Raw genomic sequence first — 24146 nt, forward strand, 5'->3', positions numbered from 1 at the left:
TCTTTGGAAATCATTTGAAAATAGCGATAATCTTAGTGCTTTCACAATGCAGCAGGAAAGGTGGAGTGTTGTTTGATCAATTATCTGGCTTCAAGGAAAAAAAAAACCTTTAGGGTACCTGTTCCCGTAAGTGGGGTGTCAGAGCAACTCTGCAGCCTGTTTTGCCGGTACTGTTGAGATGGTTACTTCATCTGTCGTTTTTTTTGGTTCCTCAGCAGTAAAATTAGGAGCATAATATTTACTTTGGAGGGTCATGAACATTAAGAAGCCATGAAGTTCATGGCACAAATGTTGCACACAGGAAGCCTTCCATACATGCGGCTTACTGCTGAGATCAGGGTGTGTGCAGGCGGGCACAGGCCTAGAATGAAATAGATGTCTGGTGGGTGAATAGGCACACCAGGAGTGTGTCTGACCAAGTGTGGTCCTGTTTCTTGTGCACGGGCCAGATGTATGGAAGCCAAGTTGAAACTTCCTGGGGGTCGTCATGAAGCCTGGCTCTTCCTTAGTATTCTCAGGCTTAACCGGCCACTCTGCTTCCTGTGTGACATGGAGGAGGGACTGGAAGGCTTAGGCTGCCTGGTCTGCAGAATGGAAGGACCAGCTTCCTTTTCGTTACACCACTCCGTGACTCACTGATTAGCTCTTTTTCTATTGCCATGACAACACAGCATGACCAAAGCAACTTATGAGAGAAAGCATTTAATTTGGGGTTCATGGTTCCGGAGGGTGAGTCCATGAGCATTCTGGTGGGGAGTACGGCAGCAGGCAGGCAGGGGTGGCACTGGAGAAGTAGCTGAGAGCATCCATCTGATCATGAGCTAGAGGCAGGAAGAGGAGGAGAGGGAGAAGGCTAACTGAGAGTGGCCTGGGCTTTTGAAACTTTAAAGCCCACCCCCAGTTGATGTTGGAGTGATTTCTTTCTAATCTGTTGCTTTCATTGGTTAATTAATAAAGAAACTGCCTAGGCCCATTTGATAGGCCAACCCTTAGGTGGGTGGAGTAAACAGAACAGAATGCTGGGACAAAGAAGCTGAGTCAGGAAATCACCATGATTCTCCCACTCCAGACAAACGCAGGTTAAGATCTTCCCTGGTAAGCCACCTCGTGGGCTACACAGATTATTAGAAATGGGTTAGATCAATATGTAAGAGCTAGTCAATAAGAGGCTAGAACTAATGGGCCAAGCAGTGTTTAAATGAATACAGTTTCCATGTAATTATTTCAGGGCATAAGCTAGCCATGCGGGTGGCTGGGTGCTGGGAACGTAGCCCCGCCGCTCTTATTACAACACCCAGTGACACACCTCTTCCAACAAAGCCACACCTCCTAATCCTTCCCAAACAGTTCCACCTACTGGTGACCAAGCGTGTAGATATTTGAGCCTTGAGCTGGCCACCTCACTCAACAATGAACTTACTTGAGAGAATGCCTCTTGTGAGTATATTGTTTTATGTAGCACAAATAAGCCACGTAGGGCTTGATACAGTTCACACTCATTCTCCCAATGTAACTACAAGAATATTCAGCAGCACAAAGAAGGATTTATAAAAATATCAGGAGAAGCAAGACAGACTGTAACATTTGCTCAAGACCACCATGGAAAGTTCTCTGTAAGATATAGCAAGCAAATACAATGGAGTACAGATAACATTTTGGTTAATATTGTTTCTGGAAAAAAAATTGAAACAACTAAAACTTATTTGGGTGAGGTGAGAATTTCACTTTTAGCTCCACAGACTTTTATTGATTTGAAGTTTGTAACATATATTACTTATTTATTGAGCCTACCTAAACCAGTGATATTCCTAAGCAATAATGTAATTATGTATACAGATGATCAAACAGGGGGACAATTCTAAAAAAATAAACAGTAGGTATGTCAAGCTGATGAAATTATACAAAAATTCCTTATTTGCATTATTGACATAGACACAATCATTAGGATTTTTCTCCCACAAGTTGTTCACACAGAGTGTGTAGAAATTGATAAAAACAATCCAGGTTGGATAAATTTCAAAGGCCTTTGTGTTGTGGATGTTGTGGTGTGGATATATCTTCCGAAGTGTTAGAATCTTAATTTCAACAGTATCTAGAAATGTGATCTTTAAATGGTGACTGCCCCCAACAATGGATTAATGGTCTTGCTTTGGGAGTATGAGATATCGCAAGAGGGGTTTATAAAGCACAAGCCCGACTCCTCACTCCTCCCTGTCCCTCTCCCTCTCTCCTTCTGCAGTGGGATGATGTGGCTGTCAGCCACTCACCTCTTGCCATTAGACTCCTCGTCTTCCAGAACTGTAAAGAATACATTGCTTTTGTTTTCTTCCTCTTTTTATTTCTTTTAATAACCACCCACTCTGTAGTATTTCATGATAGCAGAACAAACGAAGATAGCAACTTGAGTTTTGCTGACAGAGATCATACCAAGGACTTTCAGTTGAGACCAAAGTATGGGCACAGACTGCCTGGGATGCCGGAAACCAAATGATCTCAGTTAAATTTGGTGGAAGGGCTGTCTTTCTAGTTTTACTCCCCTGCCCCACCACTTCCTACACTAATGGCCAGAAACACGGGGTCAAAAAATGAGATGATCATTTTTTTCCTGTCTCCCTGAGAACCGGATACTCTGCGCATACGGCACTCGGCTCTGCCGCACACACACGCTGTCACTATGGGCGAGGGGCTGTCCACTCACCGCCCTGCACTCGGCTCTGCCGCACACACACGCTGTCACTATGGGCGAGGGGCTGTCCTCTCACCACCCTGCACTCGGCCCTGTGCTTTCCAAATGGGAAGACACAGCATCAGCCTCAGCGCCGTAAATCCAGCCACTTAAAGAAGCCCAAGAGAAAGGAATTAGAGTGGAAAGTTCCAAAGTTGGACATAGAAGTTGGCATGATGCCGAGCAGTGGCAGCGCAGGCCTTTAATCCCAGCACTCAGGAGGCAGAGGCAGGCGGAGCTCTATGAGGTCAAGGCCAGCCTGGTCTACAGAGTGAGTTCTAGGACAGTCGGGGCTACATAGAGAAAGCCTGTCTCAAAAAAACAAAAAGAAGTTGGCATGATGACTCAGTGGGTAAAGGTGCTTGCGGCCAAGCCTGGAGACCTGAGCTCAGTCCCTGGCACCCACATCATGGGGATAAAAAGAACCCACTCCTGCAAGTTGTCCTCTATACACAAGTGTGCGCGCACACGTGCACACACACACACACACACACACAAAGTAAATAAATATTAAAAACTCAAAGTTAGGCACAGAGCACACACACACACCCCACTCCCTAGCTTACTGAAAACTGAAATGACCGACTTGCTCAAGACCATGGGCCTTGAGTGGAAGACCTTGGGTCATGCACGTAACACTGAAATGCTCCTTTGGTCTCTGTTTACCATTTCTCCAAGGCCTTTGCATTTGAGTAGAGCGTGGGTCCTTTGGGACAAAGGACTCATACAGAGTGGGGGAGTATTTCATTTGGGTTGGGGGCAGGGAAAAGTTTACAGACTTCCAGTGCCGCCAGCAGGTTCCTCCGCAGAATGGAAACAGGCTTAAGTTGGTCCTTGGTGTACACAAACAGCCTTTGAGCAGTTGGGCGTGTGCCTCCACCACCACCTGAGCCATACATCACCTGAGCCCCAGTAGCCTGTAATGGATGGCTTTAATATATTACCAATGGGAAACTGTCCTCATGATTTACGGAGTCCACATCATTGGTTTTAGGAGGCAGCATTCATCAAAGCTATGGGTTTGGCCTCTGAAAACCATTAGGTAAATCCAAAGCTCTACAGTTAATGTATTCACCTTGGACCACAGTCTAGGGGGAATGAAAAGACTCCATTGCCTTTCCTTTAAAGCTGCCTTCCCATTAGTAAAAAGTGTGTGTGTGTGTGTGTGTGTGTGTGTGTGTGTGTGTGTGTGTGTAAAAGTCACGTGGGCATTTGAAGCTGTGTACTGGGCTACAGGCCTGCTGAGAGGACTCCTCCTCCTCAGCTCTCTTTAGAGGGAGGAAGATCAGGCCCCAAGTTAGACAACCCAAGGAGAAGGCCTGTCCTGACTTTCTAGTCCCCAAGCTGTGGAAGCAAAACAGAAAAGCCCGGAGTCGTTTGGTTTCACAACAGGTTCCCTCACTTGCAGAAGGGCCAGAGTGGGTAAATGAAGTGGCAGAAACGCGAGCTGTGAGGAAGGAGCAGGACCGGGCCTACGGGCACCAGAGTAAGAAACGAAAGCAGAAGCAGGGACTGCTGGAAAGAAAGGGGGGCGTCCAGAGTGAGGACAGTCGTCCAGAAGAGGTCCGTGCAGGGGAGGGACAAATCAGAACAAAGTACGTGAAGATACTATAAGGATACCCACAACTTTGCATGCTAACTTTAAAAATAATATTAAAGGGCTAAGGAGACGTCTCAGATTATGAAGCCCTTGCCCCCCCACACATAAAGACTTAAGGTTCGGAAGCCCAGGAACCGCGAAAGAGAAGGTGGGCATGGTGGGACATCTATAATCCCAGATCATAGAAGGAGTAGGCAGTCTCTGGCACAAGCTGGCTAGTGAGATCCGCTGAATCGGTGAGCTCTGGGCTCAGCAAGAGACAGAGGCTCAAAGTATTTGTAGAGAAAGATTAGGGAGAATGGGGCATCAACTCCGGCCTCCACACTGCGCATGTGCTGGGGCATCAACTCCAGCCTCCACACTGCGCATGTGCGCCCACCTACACACAAGCGAACACGCGCATGCACAAACAAAATAAAAGCAATTCATTTTTAAAAAGACCTAGAAGTCCTGAACTTCTGGCTGCGCACCTTGTCTCCTTATTGACTAGTCGGTGTTTGCAAAGAAAAGCGTCGGTCTGGAGCTGGGGCAGCGGCTCCGAAGACAGAGTGTCCGTGGTGCAGCGTGAGGACCTGAGTTCGAATTCTCAGAACACAAGCAAATAACCTTGAAACAGGCAGTTTCAAGCCTGTAATTCCCCAGAACCAGTGGGGCAGGGGATTTCTGAGGCTCACTGGCTAGCCAACCTAGCTGACTAATGGCGGGTTCAGTGAGAGACCGTGCCTTATAAAAAAAAATAAAAGGTGCAGAGGGACCAAGGAAAGATGTGTAACGCTGACCTAGGGCCTCTAATGCACATGTGAATTACACACTCACTGTACTCACTGTATTACACACACTAACAAGAGAACGCACGTGCATGCGTGTGTGCACATACATGCGTGTGTCACCCCCACCCACACACTCACACACAACCAATCCGTTTACTTGTTTTAAATGGAGGGCAGCCTGGCAGTACTATTGGTGCTGACGAGGAGAAAGGGCCCATGATAAAGACCAACCGCTAGAGCTCGCCTCTTCAATCTGTTTTCTCGAATATTCCAGTCAGCACTGCTATCATGTAGGAATGCTTACATTTGTTTGCAGTCTGGAGTACGCTCTTACCAGTAAAAACTGGTCACCCGGAGAGAAAGAGCTGTTCACTGCAGTTCAGGTCACTGACTCTGGCTGGGTTTGCTCAGAGAATTGGGAGCCTCCCATGCTGGAGAAGACACAGTGCCTCCATAGTTCAAGGATGGCATTGCCGGACCTTGCTCATGCTAAGACACAGCACACCTGCTTGTGCCTTCACAGACCATCATGCCCCTTCCTAGAGACAGAGCTGGCAATGGGAAGAAAAGCGTTCAAATGATCGCTGACCTGCTCGGCGTTTTAAATTATAGGTAAGAGCCCCTGTCTTGAAGCTGAATGTATGGACAGGCATTAGTCCAATAAAAACACAGGCAAAATAGCAGTTGTCAACCATTCTGCAGGTTTGATGTTAATCGCTGCCGTCCTAAGAGGCCACGCTAGGCCACGCTAGGAAATGGCGCCTTTGAGAGCTTTGTCCTGTTGCTTCTCCTTCCTCCACACCCACAAGCAAACTTTGCAGATCAGTTTACCAGTCTGCATCCTTCTGGGACAGATGTTCCCCCTGACCTCAGATCGCTCTCCTCAAGAGTGGAAAGTCGCTGTACTGAGCTGGGCACCCTGTCATTTTCTAAGGCAATCTGCTTCAAGAACAGGCTGCTAACAGGGCATTTCAGAACTTAACACTTCATTAAAGGAAAACCAAACCAAACCCTCGAAGTGACCTCATAAACGGATGGGGAATGTTTAAAAGGAGATTCTGCTAAAGCAGCAGGGTGTCTCCCTTCCACAGCCCCACACGTAATGACTCTTCCACGGCCCGAAAACGGCTGTGTTAATTCTTGTTTCTAAGCCTCCTACTTGCTTTTAGGATTATTGGGAAACATCTCTGTCCCACATACGGCCACGTGTAACACACGGTCTGCAGTTCTTGAAGATGTCCATAGCAACCTTTTGTTTTCTCATATATTAAATTCTTTATGTTCTAGGCTGCTCTGCAAATCACTTATTTACCTAAATGCATTTTTTGGAACAAAAAGTATCCATGCCAGATAATGGAGGAGCAATATTAAATGTGGTTTTAAAGATATATTTTAAAATAATTATCTATTTTTAGTCTTTATGTAGCTTGCATGCAGGTGTTTATATTTACCACGTGTGTGCCTGGTGCCCACAGAGGCCAAAAGAGGACATCACATCCCATGGAACTCAGGTCCTCTGCAAGAGCAGTGAGCTCTCTTCACTCCTGAACCATCTCTCCAGCCCCTAGTTATGTTTAAAAAAAATTAACAAAGTAAGTTTTCAAATTTTGATAAGATTTAAAGACAATTTTAAACTTATTTACTCCAGTGCCCATTCAAACTCACTGTCAGAGGCTCAGAGGCTAATTGTTCCTCGATTCTTGGAGGACATCTCAAGTCCTTCCCCGAGTTTCTCAATGGTAATGTCATAATCACATTGTCATATTATTAATTCTTTGATAAGTAGAATCATAATACACATTCCAGGCAGGTCCCACAGTTACTTGCTCCTTCCTAGTGAACAAAACATCCTCCGATCAAAGTCACAAAACGAAGTTGCCAATTTTATATTCTAGGAAGATTCCAAACTCCATTCAAAGTCAGGTCTTTTCCCAACTGGAATTCAGGGCTCTCTAGGAGGACTTAGATGGGAGGATAAGTCTCCTCTGTCATTTTGTCTGCTTCTCCTTTTCCGTCCTCCCTAACTCTCTAGGTGCTCACAGCTCCAGGTTACACAGCAGGGAAGGGGTGGGCGAGGAAAGAGCCATGTTGAAGTTCTCAAGGAATGAGTGAGCCAACCGTCCGGGTGGAGAGGTGAGCTCAGGTGAGGCTCTCTCAGCTGGGTGAGGAGCTAAAGTTCTCTCTATTTGGAGGGTGTGTTTTGGGTTCTTAAGACTATAATTCTTCTAATGTAAATAATGTATATCCCTCAGCTGCTTGTTTTTATCTTTTTCTTTCCTCAGCTCCAGGGAATTTAGCAATCCAGCAAGGGCTGAGTCACCTCAGTCATGTAGGCAGTCCTCTGAGCAAATTGAAAACGTCTCTGGTGGGGCTCTTTCCCACAGTGTTCAACTCTGATCCAAGAAAGAATGCTTGTGTCTGTGGGTGAGTGAGTGAGTGTGTGTGCGTGTGCACACGCGTGCGTATGTGTTGTTCTGACTCTGCAGGCCAGAGAATCTCACCCTTACATTCCCAAAGCATCATTTCAGAGACCCCAGCCTCCTAAGACTGCAGCAGCAATCCCAGCAGCCTCCCGGAGCACCTTGCACTAGACACACACACACACACACACACACACACACACACACCTGCGCGCACGCTATGCACAACTTGAGAACAGCCATCTCTGAAGTTCTCTCTACCCCGTGGCATCAGCCTCTTCTGTCTTTGCAAGCAGAGGGAGCTTCTGATCCTCACCACCTTATTGGTGAGTCCTCTCCTAGTCAAGCACTTCACCTTGGCGTGGAGGCATTCTGAGCGTTGCCTGAGGGAAAAAGCTCCCATAATCTGGATTCACTAAGCACCTTGGCCTTCATAGGTTGTTATGGGCCAAGCTGCTAACTAACCTACGCCTAAAGCCCAGCTTGCTGCTGTGGGCTGCAACCTAAATGCTGAAACTTGGGAATTCACGTACGCAAAGGAAACAAGATAAACCCACAGTGAGATTCACTTTCTTTGGGAACAAGATTCACCTTTTGGCTTTCTTGGACCTCCAAAGGCAGCCCTGGACTGCCTGGAGAGACTCACAAATCAACACTTACACAAGCAGACTCCTAGTCACAGGGAGCCTCCTGGAAACAGACTCAGACAGACAGACAGACAGACAGACAGACGAATATACATGCGCGCACGCACGCGCACACACACACACACACCAGCCCCTCCTTTCTTGGCATCCTCCCGTCAGTTTGATTACTTTTATTTTGATAGACCTCCTCTGCACCAATTATAAGTCCCTGCCAACATCCAGAACCAATCTTGGCTACAGAGTGCCAGCCATAACAGTTTAGCTTTTATGGAAAGAAGCCTTTGGGGGCCAGGTGAGTGTTAATGGCTCCTCTTTTGTTAGTCCAGGGACCTTGTGTTTCGTGTTATGCCAAGAACGCTTTACCTGGATATCGTGTTTATACTGAAGAAGAATGAATGGGGCAACATTGTGCCTTTTCTTCTGTTTCTAAGTCAGTAAAGCTAAATTCTTATAAAACTCTAACAATAAAACATCGCGCCTGAAAGAAAGTCTCGGGTTCCTGGCACTGAGCCCTGCCAGCGCCACATGGGCCCTGCTTTTCAGTTCTGCTGTTCCTCCCTTCGGCAGGAATGCTTTCTGGGTTTTATACCAAAGCGGGACGAGAGACGCAAAACAGCAGAGGTATTCATGTAGTTGAGTTACACAGCTCTCTCTATCCCTCTGTGCCATCGGCGTCCCTTCGTGCTCACAGAATCCCATTGTATATACATTAGGGTCTCAGCACTCTCAAGCGAGCCTGCTTCTAAGAAACAGGAGATTAAAGAACCGGGGTCTCGAAAGAAAGAGAAATAACATGTCAGCCGTGTTTATTTGTTAAGCGCCATGATTTATGCTTTCTTATGTGAAGATGGACCAGAGAAAAGGGGACACGTGACATTGTTTAGATAATCCCCAAAGGAAGTTTGAGTCCCTTCCTCGGGAGAAGGGTTGCCTTTCATATGAAATATAAATGGTTCTGGCAGCTTATGGAGGGAAGAAAGATTTCTTATGCCTTAAAAAATAAATTCAAGATGTACCTAATTGAGTCTCTAGAGAGGAAGAATATTTAGCACTCTAAGGCAGAAAGAAGGAGGTGGGATTAAGGAAGAACGTCATAAAAATGGAATTGAGGGCTCCTTTCACAAAACATGTTCAGGAGATGGAGAAAGAGACAACACGACTTTAGCTTAGTGTATCCATTTGAAACCCTTCCCTCAGACACCTTCCATCCCAGCTACTACCTCTCTATTCTTTAACCATCCAGCCTAGGCAGATGGCTAAATGAAGCAGGAAAATTGAGCAAAACTTCAGAACGTCCAATGTGGAAAAAAGTTAATAAAGTTCCCAAATAGATATTCTCTTTTACCTATCATCTACTTCCTTCCCCCTTCCTTCCTTCCTTCCTCCCTTCCTTCCCTCCCTCCCTCCCTCCCTCCCTCCCTCCCTCCCTCCCTCTCTTCCTTCTTCCCTTTTTTTGAGGTCAGCCTCTGGGTTCCACATGCCCACGCATTCTCCACACATCTGTATGTATCCGCACACATGTGCATCTGTCCATACATGAACATATACACAAACACATCCTTCTTGCCTTCACACGCACAGGTTGTGGGCGCACACACACACACACACACACACACACACTTCATAAGACTGACTGCAGTTAACCCCTAGTGACGTAGACAGATATAATGCTGCAGCTTCCAGACATCTACGGAGGGACAACATAGCACCTTCAGCACATGGAGAATGGGAACCATATCCTGTCACCCCCCTGTAAGCCCTGCTGTGCAGGGTCTTCCAGAGGATGGAGCGTGTCTCTCCTCTTACTGGGCAGTCTCTGAAATCCAATGTTTATTTGTTCATCTTGCATTCAAGAGCTTTTTCTTTTTCTTCTTGAACATTTAATGTCCAATGTTAATGCCAAGGATCGGATTATTTCCTCTTAAACAATTGTCCTCCTAAAGGAGAGGGATTCTTATTAAAAAGGGAGGGTTTCAAAGTCATTTTAGAATCACTTCTGCCTGTTATTTTTCAGGCTTTATAAAGCGTTTGAATTCAGCTGCTTTTGAATCCAAGCAAAACACTTGAAAAGTTAAGCAAGCCTTGTTTCCTACGTTAAGGGTATTTTTAAAATGACAGACACAGGGAAATAAAAGCCTTTTCAGGGGCATATAAACTGGAATCCAAACAAATTTCAAGACTGATGAGAGAATGAAAACCCTAACAGGATATCCCATATTTAACACATTCTCCACGGGCTTCAGACTTCCGGATTGGTCCTGAACTATTCCCCATGTAATAAAGACATCATCTATCAGTGTCACAGCTCACTGCCTGGTGCTCTCCAAGACACTTGGACAAGTCTTCAACAACTCAACTTACAGGAAAGCCAGCCCGTGAAAGAGCAGGCAATTTGTCCGTGTGTGAATGGTCTCCCCGTAGCCACTTGTACATAGACACCATTCATTCAAGAAACACTCCAGGCCGCTTGTCTTCTATTAATAATTTCCAGCCCCCAGATAACCGTCAGAATCACCTGGGCTCCTCCAGCAGCTGCTGGCTCATCCCTTAAGGAGTGGGATTGACGGTCTTAGCTTTTGCAGCCTGATATGGAGTCACTCAGTATTCAATTGGTTCAGAAAGAAGGTGCACGTATTCCTACGGGAGAGTTGCCTTTTTATCTCAGCTTCTCATCGTGGTTGTTTCTTCTTGTGTCCTACATGTCTACGCAGGCACCAGTGCTGGAGAGATGGGCGGGAGGAAAGAGGAGTAGACAGAGGTTTAACAGTGACGTGAATGCCCCCACCCCCAGCATTTCACGACTGCATCTGTGCTGGTGTCCGGCCAGGGTGAAGTACAAATGGCCCTGACCTTCAGTGAGGAGTTCCCAACTTCTGATGGTGAGAAAGTGTACCCACCCAGCCGTCCCACTTTTCACTTTCTCCCAGCTGTGCCCCGGGTGAGCGCTCTGACCACACTTAGGGAAGGCGGGGCAGAGCTGTGATGCTCACTGTGTCGGTGTATGATGTACATTCTCAGCTTAGAGCATTTTCAATCCCCAATGTGTTCATCAGGACGTAGCCATCGTAAATCAAGCAATGTCTCTTAACAGAGACTGCTGCTGTGGGATAATCCCTTTGTACACTGTGAAGATTTGTCGCTGTGATTGGTTTAACAAACAAGCTGACTGGTCAATAGCTGAACAGGATGAAGTTAGGCAGGAAAGCCAACCTGAGAATGATGGGATGAGGAAGGGGAGTCAGAGGAATTGAGAACGAGTCGGACACACAAAATGGGATAGAGGTAAAGGGCACAAGCCTCGGGGCAGCACATAGATTAATAAAAATGGGATAAGTTGTAAAAGCTAGTTAGTAATAAGCCTGAGCTATTGGCCGAGCATTTATCATTTATAGTAAGTTGTAGTAATAGGGGCGGCAGGGCTGCGTCCCCAGCACCCCAGCCGCCCGCACGGCTAGCTTTACCCGAAATAACAACACACAAACTGTATTCATTTAAACACTGCTTGGCCCTTTAGCTCTAGCCCTTACAGGCTAATTCTCACATCCGGATCAACCCATCTCTAATAATCTGTGAGCACCGGTCTTACCGGGAAGATTCTAGGTTGGAGCTTCATCGCGTGTGTCTGCCCGGGAGCGGGGCATGGCGTCTCTCTGAGGCGTCTGCTCCCGAGAGGAGAGCTGTGGAGTCTGAGCTCACTTCTTCTTCCTCCCAACGTTCTGTTCTGTTTACTCCTCCCACCTATCTCTAACCAATGAGAGCCAAGCAGTTTCTTTTTATTTAACCAATGACCTTCCTCCATCAGTAAGTCTCTGAGTCAGTTATTTGGGAGCAGATGGTCAGGACAGGAAAATTCAGTCTACAGATTGTCCCTCCAATTCAATGATAACTTTTGGCCAGCAGCATCTAAAGTCATCTTTTGATGACAGATACAGGATATTCAGACTTCAAAGGTAAGAAACCATCCTTGGTGAGATACACATTTATCTGGGCTCCTACCAGTGCCTGTGTGCCCAGAGACACACTCCCAATGAGGAAAGCTAAAAACAGGGATGCCCCACAAACAGCAGAGAAACCCCATAAAGTAGCCATAGGTAGATGGGTCCCCAAACTCTCTACACATGCTCTATCAAACCCTTTGTTGATTACTGAGCAGAGGTTCAAGGGTGGAAAGCAACAGCTGGGGGCCAAACAGAGCTAACTAGAAACTCGCGACCTCCCATTCAGAGGGACCCAGGAAAGCACTAGTACCCCACTGAAGCCCTCGAAGGTCAAGGACTTAAGACCAAGCACAACAGTCAGTGCTAATGACTGTGTTTGTTAGCGTCCACCTTCATCCACTCCTGTCAGAATCGACCGAGACTTCCTCAAAGCTGAGGAGATCTGAGTAACAACTCCATCTTGTCAAGGACAATAGTTGCCTCTCCTCATAGTGCTCTTTGCAAGGCTCACATCACTAATTGATAAACCTAAGGAGGATGTCTACAGATTGCTTTTTAAAAAAAAATGTAACAAAAACTCCCAGCGAAGAACAGAAATATTATTCTTAGATGCCTGGTGTTTGCTACCTAGATTTATTTTGTCTTCCATTACCTGTGAATACACAGAAAGCATTTTTTACTTTTTTAGATTATAATATAATTACATCATTCCCTCATTCTCCTTTTTCCCTCCACTCCCCCCCCCCACCAAGTGCCTCTCCTTGCCCTCTTTCTAGTTCATGGTTTCTTTTCTTATTATTGTGACATTCATACATATATACTTATATATTCTTAAATATAACCTGCTCAATCTGTATAATGTCACTGTGTGTATGTTTTCACGGCTGACCTCTAGGTATGGGAAAACCAAATGCTATGCTTGTCCCTGGGGAAGACTGTTCCCCCACTCCCAGCATTCCTTAGCTGCCTGCAGTTCTTTGTGAAGGTTTGAGGGATCCAGCAACTTTAGAATGTCCAATTTGATGTCCTTGTTCAGCTCATATTTAGGCAGTCATATTGGTGAGACTGTGTTCCACAAACTCCCAGATCCTCTGGCTCTTACAATCTTTCTGTCCCACTTCCGCAATGTTCCCTGGGTCTTTAGGTGTGAGGGTTGTTCTGTAGATGTATCTGTTGGGACTGGACTCCACAACCTGCATTTTGATCGGTTGTGATTTTCTGTGATGTCTCCATCCGTTGCAAAGAGTTACAGACGCCTTTTGGGAAAAGATTTATTTATTGCTGGGCGGTGATGGCACACACCTTTAATCCCAGCACTCAGGAGGCAGAGGCAGGCAGCTCTCTGTGAGGTCGAGGCCAGCTTAGTCTACAAGAGCTAGTTGCAGCACAGGCTCCAAAGCTGCAGAGAAACCCTGTCTCGAACCCCTCCCCATAAGATTTATTCATTATGTATACATGTGTATTCATATGCCTGTACATGTGCCTGCACACCAGAAGAGGGCACCAGATCTCATTATAGAGTGTGGTTGCTGGGAATTGAACTCAGGACCTTCAGAAGAGCAGCCTGTGCTCTTAATCTCTAAGCCATCTCTCCATCCCCAGAAACCTTCTTTAGTAGCCGGTACAGCTGAGAATTGCTGCTTTTTTATGTTGTGTGCAAAAACGATGGGACTTGAGGAGTTATAGGATCACCCATTCATACTTGTCTCAGCTTTGGTCCTGATTAGTTTCTAGGAGATGCGCAGGCATACATGCAGGCAAAACACTCTTAAACATAAAACAAATACATAAAAAATTTAAGAGACCAAGTATCAGTAGAAAAATTATAGCTGCACCTAACTTCATTCTATGCAAGCAAAATTTTATAATTACATAACTACAAAATTTGAAGCTACACAATTTTGTCCCAATCTTTCTGCAGGCACTCCACACTCCTCCAAAATGCAAACATCCATTGTGTCTTAGATGCAACAACAACTGAAAATTCTTTCAGAATTGACTTCACAAAAGCAAAGGCAAAAATAGCCTACAACATATATTAATAGTCTGTAAGGTATGAAGATGTGGGGACTCCAGCCCCAGGTGAAACGCTACAGATGACCAAGAAGGAAAACATTGCGAGACTTTGTATTCCCAGCGCAGGCAGCTCCTACGTCCCACACAGCGACTGGGAGGCCATCTCAGTCCATCAGATACATGGGAACTCTGCAGGACTGAGAAAGAAAACTTCTCTCTCCATTCAGGAAAGGGACACAAGGACAGATGGGAAGCTGGGGTATAGCTCAGGTCAGGGGTAGTGCAATCACCAAGCATGTGTGAGGCCCGGGGTTCAATTTCCAGAATTATAATCCATTCACACACAGATACACAGAGAGATACACAGACACACACACACACACACACACACACACACACACACACACACACACACCAAGCGTTGTTTGTTGATAACAGAAACTAGAGTATTCAACCACACACTGGCAAACCACAGCCCTGGGCCAAACATGACCTCGGTCGGTTTTCAGATGTATCACAAGCTAGAAAGTGTTCCTTAAATATTTGAAAAATTTGTTATAAAAAGGAATGTGGGAGTAAGAAACCACGTGCACCCTGCGAAGCTGGGACTGCTGACTATCTGGATCCTGACTGAGAAAATTTGCCACCTTGAGGTCAAATCTAGCCAAGACCTTAAATTGCTTTAGTACCATGTGTCACCACTGGCGTTAACGGTTACAGGATCACCACTTCCTAGTACACACAGATTTGCCCCGGAACATCATTTATAAAGCTCTCTGTATTAGGAATAACTCCACTCACAGATGTATCTTGTCACATGCAGATCTGGATAGTCAGACCCTAACCCAACGGGCTGTTTTATGCCCAGCCTCCAAAGCCACCTTTCCAAAGGAGATGTCATTCAAACCTTGATACCACTTTCAACTCAGCGACAGGCCCACTAGAAACCAGTGTGTTCAGCTCAGAAAATGGACACAATTCCTTCTGCTCTTTACGCATTTCACCTTGCGCGTGACTACAGGAAGCGTCTAATTCACTACCCTGCAAGTGCAAACTTAAATCCATAGGTGCTTCAGACAAAAGGGCGTCAGGGGAATGACACAGGCTGAGGGGATAGTAGAAATCATGATACAAAATGCAGGGGATACGGGGAGTTAGCGGGCTAAGTGGGGATGGAAGGTCGCGGAGGAGGCGGGTGGTGGTTAATCAAAAATAAGAATCTATTTTTTTCTTCCTTATGAAAACTCACAACTTTGTAAATTAATTAAAAAAAAACATTTTTTAAAAAAAAAAAAAACAGAAACTGAGGAAGGATACCTTGCTCAGCCTACATATAGTGGGGAGGGCCTTGGTTCTGCCTCAAAGCAATGTGCTTGATTGACTCCAGATGGGAAGCCTTACCCTGAGGAGGATGGGGTGGGTGGAGGGAGCAGGAGGAGGGAAGGAAGTGGGAACTGAGATTGGTGCGTAAAATGAGAAAATATTGTTTTTTAAAAAATAGGTGATAGATAGATAGATAGATAGATAGACAGACAGACAAGAAAACAACACAGATATTCTTCATGGGGTGGAGAATGCTTCCCTGAAGAGGATATGAGTTATTAAATGAACTCTCCATGTATGGGACATCTTCCTATGAATTATTGGTCTCCCATCACCAAACAGCACAAGATATTGCCATTGCTTTAGGTTGTCCACCAGCACTAGACGGTAAGACCCTATTGTAGAAGACACAGTAACACACTTTGGTTTCAGAGATGAAGCTGAAACCGACCTAAAAACTTCCTCCCTGCTGGTTGGCTTTCATAGTGCTAGGTGCTATAGGCCACTTGGGCAGAGAAGTCATCAATGGTATCACCCAGCACTGGATTCTGAGTGATGTAATACCAACTTCAGGCAAGATGTGAAAATACTGGCATGAAGGTAACAGAGGCAACCAACTACCTTCTGATGGGCCCTGAGGCCTGTTCTGTAAGAGGGAAATCACACTTGATATTATGAACCTGGCAGAAAGCCCAGCCTGTGAGGTCAGAGGCCCTGAAGGGGCGGGCAAACGGGGAACTCTACTACTGTGAATTTGGTAAATGTCAAACTGTCTTCTAAATATGTGTATGCCCATGAACTAGGGCTGGTTCACCCCCAGCTAGAGAGGCTTCTGCAGAGAGCGGTGGTTAATGCGGACTCCTAACGGGAGAAGTGGCTGTCGAGAGCTCAACCCTAAATGGGACAACTCAGTTTACCCAAGGCCTGGCAAACACTGCAGAAGAGAGGGTGCAAGGGAGAGACTAGGGAGGGATGCTGTGAAAGGCCGTCTTCTGGCCATGGCGTGGCCATTACATGCGGGATCTCCCTCACCACGACTATGATGACCAGCATAAGATGGAGTTGAAAGAATGAATTAACACTCCAGCTGGCGATACTTGGCATTACTTGGACTCAGTGGGTTATGAGGGGGTGTTTCATGAAGGCTGGAGGGGGATTCCTGGTGGTACCTGCGGGAAGTGGGTAGAGCTGGGGTGAATATGGTCAAGATAACAGTGTATGTGTGTAAACTGCCAAAGAACAAATTACATGTGCGAGGGGGCGTGTGTGTGTGTGTGTGTGTGTGTGTGTGTGCGAGAGAGAGAGAGAGAGAGAGAGAGAGAGAGAGAGAGAGAGAGAGAAGCAGGAGCTTGAAAACTGCTTGCGTTTAGAAGGCTGTATGCAGGCACCTTTGGACCACCATCATTGAATGAGCATCATTCCAGGAGGATCTGAAGCAGTTGGCAGAATGGGTGAGTAAGCACGGATAAGACTCGTAGTGGTGAGTGAACACGTTTTTTTGTTTGGTTTTGGGTTTTTTTTACAGTAATGAATTTTATTGAGCTGCTCCCCACTTCCTCTCCCTCCCCTTCTACCCTCTCCCGTGACCCCCACACTTCCAATTTACTGGGGAGATCTTGTCTTTTTCTCCTTCCTATGTAGTTTAAGTATGTCTCTCTTAGGGTCCTCTTTGTTGTCTAGATGTAGACACTAATTGTTTTTTTAAAGAAATGCTCACATACATCTCAAGGACCATAGCTAAAGATTGTTTTTAATCTAAAATTAGAAAATATAGGTTTTATATGATTGGGGCTGAGAAACACTACCAACACATCTAAACAAAAAAATGTTTGAGCTATCCTAAGTTTTTGCTAACATCCTTTGTAAGCAGAGAAGTTGGAAAATCAGGCAGTGGAGAGGGTAATATGTAAACCCAGCAGCATCTGGGTGAATCTGCTGTTTTCCCTCATCCCAGATTGGTGTGTGAGCACCAAAAACAAGGCAAGGTCCACAGAGCAGCAAGCTTCTTCCCACCAGTTTGAACAAATCTATTTTAAGCAGAAATTCTATTTCAGTGCCCCGGCAAAGAAAACAGTCCTCACATGAAACCCAAAGCGTTTCAGTAACCAAATACCTCAGAGAGGTCTGAGGAGGGGCATGTCGAAGGCCCACACGCTTTTCTGCACAGGTTTCTAACTTCAGCGAGAACTCCCCAGACCCTGGGCCCTACTAGAGGCAAAAGGAATTCTAAATTGCTCTTCGGTAATTCTCAACCTTGAGTGTACACCGAAGTCGTCTAAAAAGATCTTTTTTCACTTTTAATACCATTGCCTGGACCTCACCCAAGGTCAATTAAACCAGAATCCCTGGTATGTAGCCCAGGCATTAGCTCTTTCTGAAGCCCCCTAAGGGTCTACTGTGCAGCAAGGGGGGTGACCTGCTAAATAACCTTAAACATTGCTTGGAAAGGCGAATGGTGACTATAATTGCTGTGTGTGTGAATTTCAGTGGTGACAGAAAAGACTAGTGGAGGAAGGTAAATTTTTGTTTGAGAATTTAATAAATGCATTTGTAATGTTTTGAAAGTCTGCCCCCCACCCCGTTTCATCTCCAGTTCCTTCCCCACTGGACCAACCAGTCTCTCTCAATTCCTGTGTTTCTGTTGTTTTAAACCCACTGTGTCCACTGGAGTGCAGGTAGCCTCTTGGGGACCGCATCCTTGAAGAAAACCGATTCTCGCTCTCCCAGCAACCATCAACTGCCAACAGCTCCACAGCTACGGTGGCCTTTTTGTCCACCACTCCCCTCCATGCTGGGATTTAGTCTGGCTTTATCTTGCACACGTCTTGCACACGCAGTAGTCACAACCACTGTGAGTTCATTTGTGTGAACGCCTCGCCCTGTCTGGAACACACCATTTCACTTTAGTGGTCCACTGCGGCAGACTCTCAGAATCTTTCTGCCCTCTGCTCTGTGATGACCCCTGAGCCTTCGAAGGAGGAGGTATGATACAGGTATTAGGGAGATAAGAGGGATACCATTTACTGCACACCCATCTGGCACCACGTACTGTGTTGGGCAATGCCTGCTTGGCCCAACCCTGTTGTAAGGAGGCTGCTTATTGGTTCCTGGATGCTCAGCCCCAAAATAACCACACAGAAACTATATTATTTAAATCACTGCTTGGCCAATTACTTAAGTGTATTGCTAGCTACTCTTACATCTAGAATTAACCTATCTCCATTATTTTATATTTTACCATGAGGCTAGTGGCCTACCGGAAAGGTTTCAGCATGTCTGTCTCTGGCGGGGCTCCAAGGCTTCTCCCTTACTCTGCTTCCTTTCTCCCAGCATTCAGTTTAGTTTTCCTTGCCTACCTAAATTCTGCCCTATCAACAGGTCAAGGCAGTTTCTTTAATCACCAATGGTATTCACAGCATACAGAGGGGAATCCCACATCACAACCCCCAATACTTACCACCCCAACAAATGCATTATCACAAATCATTTATTCTTCAAAAATAATTATTAAATGCATTAACTCAAGGCAACTGACAAAAACTGGCTCATTTATCTATCACAGAACCAGCAGGTATGGGAACAAGAATTAAACCTAATTACAAAGCCTCTTTTTTTTTTTTTTTTTTTGGAGACAGGGTTTCTCTGCAGCTTTGGAGCCTGTCCTGGAACTAGCTCTTGCAGACCAGGCTGACCTCAAACTCACACAGATCTGCCTCTGCCTTCCAAGTGCTGAGGTTAAAGGTGCATGCCACCACCGCCCGGCTCCTTTTCACCCTCTTTTAGTTGTGCACCGATGTTTTGAAAGATAACAGTTAGCACAGGAGTAACCAAGTTTGAACGGTATAACGGTGCACAGAGCAGACGAAAGGCACACACAGAATAGCTTCATTTATCATCACTTTTCCTGCAGTGAATGAAGCACACCTACGGTCATCCTTGACTTCTACTTCTTAGCCATCAGTCACTTCCCCTAGAGACAAAAGTGAGTAGTTTTCCTATTCCAGAAAGATTTGAGGTGGACCGCAGAGGAATACATAGGAGTAAACCTGGACAGAACTACGTACAACACAGTTGTGGTGGACAGACATCATTTTTTATAGAGTTGCCTAAGTACATCATAAGAACCGTTAAGTTAAAGACTTTGTTTTTACTCAAAAATTAGAAAAACGCAGGTTTCTCCTTTTGAGAGGAATTCCATATCAATATACACACATCTGAAAATTCTTTTTAGAACTACATTGCACAATATGCAAATGTGTCATCACTTCATCTAGGCCCTGGTGGACAGACATTAGATTACCCTGAATTGCTATAAAAATGCTAGGATGGATAACTTTGGACTTTGTAAGTTCACAGACAATCACACCTATAAGATAAATTCTCAGAGTCAAAAGCTATGCTCTTTTCACTGCTCCATGCTCCCCCTGGCTTCTGAGAAACAACTCGTAGCCAGACTCAGTGAATTACATTTACTTTATTCAAAAGCCTTTCCAAATATTTAAAGAACACTTTCATTTTAATAAATTATTAGAAATGTTTTTCTCCAAAAAAAATATGCTCAAAGGCAAACTAAGAGTCTAGGTGAATGATCTGAAGCAAAGTGACGTGTGTTCATCAATGCTGTGCTGGCTCCCTCCTGCTCAGAAGGTATCTGTCCCCGAGGACTCCTCGTCGCCCTGCACGGTGCTGGTGCTCGGGGACTGAGAGCAATTGTCAAGGTTCGCAGAAGGCAGAGTCACAGACATCTTGGCGGGTGACGTGTGTGCAGTGAAGAGCGGGATTGTCTCACCACCTGCACAAAGGAGAAAGGCATTCAGTAACACCAGCACTCCGTGACCACAGATGGTGTTCTCTTTCCAAATAGAACGGGAGACAGGAAAATAAGGACTGCCCACAGGAAATGTCTCTTCTCATGTTGTTCAAAATGTCAGAGATAAAACATGCTTTTCCTTTTACTGTGGATATCTTAGACGCAATATTTTACAAAAGAAATAGGCACTAAAAATTGTGGTACCATACATAAGATTGGGATTTTTTTTCCCCAATTAAGTTTAAATAGGGGGACGAGCTGGGAAGAAGAAAGTGGTCAGCAGGAATGAAAAAGAGATCAAAGGGTGATGGGTGTACTGTCACAAATCTATGTGTGAAATTGTCAAAAAGTTAGTGAAATATTGTAGTACTAAGTCAGATTGCTAGTTGTTGACCTTGTCATTTGTGGCGAGTCACCTGACCACTCTAAAGTCCAGTGTCTTCATGTTAAATAGAGGGGCAGAGTAATGGAAGAACAGCTGCAACAACAGAGTTCAGCACTGCTGGCATCATTCCAAACCGCTACATCCCACTGTAGTGAGTGCTAAGACAGCCACTGTCTCCGTAACAGCCTGTTGTCCCTACTGAGCCCATAACAGAGCCTGCTGTCCCTGTTGATGATGAGTGACTAGAAGCCACTGTCACAGCTTGCAGTAAGATGGACTATTACTTACACAGCGACTTTAAAAGAAGGAGTGGAAGAAGCATTTGAACCCAGGTGTCATGGCAGTGGCCTATAACCCTAGCTCTTGGGAAAGCTGAGGGAAGGGGGTGATGAATTTGAAGCAGCCTGTTAAAAACATCATGTGCAAGGTGCAGTTGAGCTGGGACTTAAGAGAAGCTGGGAAGGCAATAAGCAAAGGAGAAGAAAAGAAAGATTTAAGTTTGTGTCCAAGGGGCACTGTGTGTGTGTACTGGGGTCAACTACAGACTGGGCTGAAAGAATGGTGAACTCTGAAGTCCTGCAGAGGGCAGGGTCAACTCCTGTTTAAAAAAAGAGCTGGGGAGTTGTGGTGCAGGCCACATTTAATCCCAGTACTCAGGAGGTGGAGGCAGGCAGATCTGCGCTCCACACCAGTCTTGTTTACAGAGTGTCCCAGGACAGCCAAGGCTGCACAGAGAGACCCTGTCTTAAAAACAAAACAAAACAAAATTACTCAGCTATCCCAAACTAATGCCAAATAGTTTGTTATCTGAACAAAACTGCTTTATATACACATCAATTTTCTGACCCTAGCTCTCAACTATGACAGAGCCTCAAAGAGTTTGGTGAGCATTAAGCAGGGTCATCTCAGGTGTTATATATGCTACTGGAATAGAAACGACATTCAGTTAAGTTAGTTTACTCTAGGGTAACTGACCAGGGGCCATTCCAACAGACACCAGTCCCATGGGGAGGGCTACAGAAGGAACTCTGCTTTAGGGAAATGATAGGAATGTTACATGGAAACTAGTAAGAAAACAAAACAGAGGATTGGGGCGGTCGCTCAGTCTGGTACAGTGCTTGTCCAGCACGCACAGATCCTGGGTTTCACACACTGGCTATGTTGCTGAACCCTGTAATCCTAGCACTCAGGAGCTGGAGCTGGGGCTAGAGTGCAGCCTGGGCTACAAGACCCTGTGTGAAAAGTACTCTGTAAGGCCTCCAAATAGGTACACCATCATTTTAAATAAAAATTGTATCAATAAAATGTACCATTTTATTTGTTAATAAATATCTTCGGAAGATTTTTTTCAAGTTCATAAGTTTTTAAATAATCACATTTTAGGACTTTAAAAGAGAACTTTTGTAGTAGGAGCTGTGGGCCTCTTCCCACAGCCCAGCTCCCGCACGGCTAGCTTTACACCAGAAATAACAACACACAAATTGTATTCATTTAAACACTGCTTGGCCCATTAGCTCTAGCCCTTACTGGCTAATTCTGATATCCCGATCAACCCATTTCTAATAAACTGTGTAGCACCGGTCTTACCAGGAAAGATTCAGCATGTCTGACCTGGCGGCTTGCTTCATCGCGTGTGTCTGCCCGGGAGAGGGGAGCATGGCCTCTGAGCTCACTTCCTCTTCCTCCCAGCATTCTGTTCTGTTTACTCCTCCCACCTATGTTTTAACCTATGAGGGCCAGCCAAGCAGTTTCTTTATTTTTTAACCAATGACCTTCCTCCATCAAACTTTAAATTGTAATGTTTTAAAAAGCACCACTTGATTATTGTTAACAGACAAAAGGTTAACATTCAACCCCGGTAACGGCGGTCAGAGAGCAGAAGAGAGAAGATGAACAGAACATCCTACTACATCACCATTAGAGCACATGCCCGTGTTCTACCTATATTACATGTAGTTTGGTGCTTTCAAGTTTAACTTAAAGCTTCCAGCTGTGTCATTACACTATGATGTCATTGTTTCAACAGCTGTTTCCAGGCCTGAACACAAGATGACTCCTTGATCCCAGGACTAGGCAGTGTCTCATTCGGCCTGGCGTGCATCTGAGCTCGAGATGCCAGGATCAGACCTTAGATCTGACACATCCAGAGACATAATTTAATATACTTATAAAATTCAAAATACTAAAATTTTGCTTTGAAATATTAAAAATTCATAAATATTTTCCATTCTCTGTTGCTGGATTTTTAGGACTAAGGAATGCAAAAATAACTATTTACTTGTTTGTTTTTTCAGAACAGGGTTTCTCTGTGTAGCCCTGGCTGTTTTGGAACTCGCTATGCAGATCAGGCTGGCCTCGAACTCAGAGATCCATCTGCCTCCCAGGTACTGGGTGTGTGCCACCACCCGGGCTCAATACAGAATTTTTAATGCATATTAGATATACATGTATCTAGTGCATGTACTTCTGGGTAGAGAACCCACTTCATCAACAGGTCGTGGATGATGGGTCTAAATGTTAGTGCTTTGGTGACCCATTGTTAGATCTTTCCTGAAAGCCAGGAGGACCCCAAACAAAGCACTGCCTCCAAAAACAACTGAGGTAAAGAGAGGAGCCTTTCTCTTGGCAGTTCAAAGAGGACAACAGCCTCACGGACACCTTGTCCTGGCACGTTTATGAATGATGGTGATCTACAAGACGACTGTGCCGCGGTAAGATTCTGACTGCCATCATCTGGGCTTTTCTAGTTGTGAATAAAGACTAGTTTCTTATAAACTGGGCATTAAAAATAAAGTTTAAAAGAAGCAACTGTAATAAGCTTTAATCCAGGTCCACGGAGCATCCTAATTAGTCCAGGGGAATGAACACCATATAACCATGAAAATTATTTCACCTAGGCACTGTTTGGGGAGGAGAAAGGCAGTGTTCAGTATCTTAAAAGGGTCTGTGACCACCCAATTAAAAGGTCTTTTTTATTAATTCTTTGAACATTTCATATAATGTATTTTGACCATAGTCACCCCAAAATCCTCCCAGATCTCCCCACCTCCTATAACTTCAACTTCACGTTTTTCTTTTTCCATTTTATTTTATTCCTTTAAGCCATTCATTCACTGCCCCCGTCCAGGAGCAACTGAATCCGCCCTCTGCACTTTTCCCAGCAGGAATGGTAAAAGCTCAGGAGTTGTCTCTCTGAGCAATACTGGGTGCAACTTGACTGTACCAGTTACCAGCTGTGCTGTCTCTAGTCCTTTCCGCGTCTGCCACCTCCTCAAGAATAGGAGAGGGACTAAGAGTCCTTGTGCCTGAGTGACTAGCACAGCAGGTTCACAAGCTTCTTTTGTTTTTTGGGCGTTTGAGACAGGGTATTTCTACAGAGCCCTGGCTGTCCTGGGGCTCACTATATAGATCAGGCTGGCCTTAAACTCACAGAGATCGCCTAGCTTTTGAGTCTGCTATTAAACGCGTGCTCCACTGGGCCAAGGGCTGCCGCATTTGGGTCTGTTTTCTAC

General features: G+C 45.3%; 1 protein-coding gene across 2 annotated transcripts in view; it reads right to left on the reverse strand.

Annotated features, from left to right (window-relative positions):
- Window positions 1-19415: 19415 nt before the first annotated feature.
- Kiaa0586 (KIAA0586 ortholog) overlaps window positions 19416-24146 on the reverse strand; it is a 94389-nt gene continuing 89658 nt past the window's right edge. For both annotated transcript variants that reach the window (XM_041658236.1, XM_041658237.1), the window contains exon 30: window positions 19416-20231. In XM_041658236.1, coding sequence (XP_041514170.1) covers window positions 20080-20231 — 152 coding nt within the window. In that variant the 3' untranslated portion in view covers window positions 19416-20079. The remainder of the gene's footprint in view (window positions 20232-24146) is intronic.

The sequence above is a fragment of the Microtus oregoni genome, unplaced genomic scaffold (assembly GCF_018167655.1).
Source record: "Microtus oregoni isolate MIOR12 unplaced genomic scaffold, Mior012 000009F_ref0000495, whole genome shotgun sequence".
NCBI classification, from domain to species: Eukaryota; Metazoa; Chordata; class Mammalia; order Rodentia; family Cricetidae; genus Microtus; species Microtus oregoni.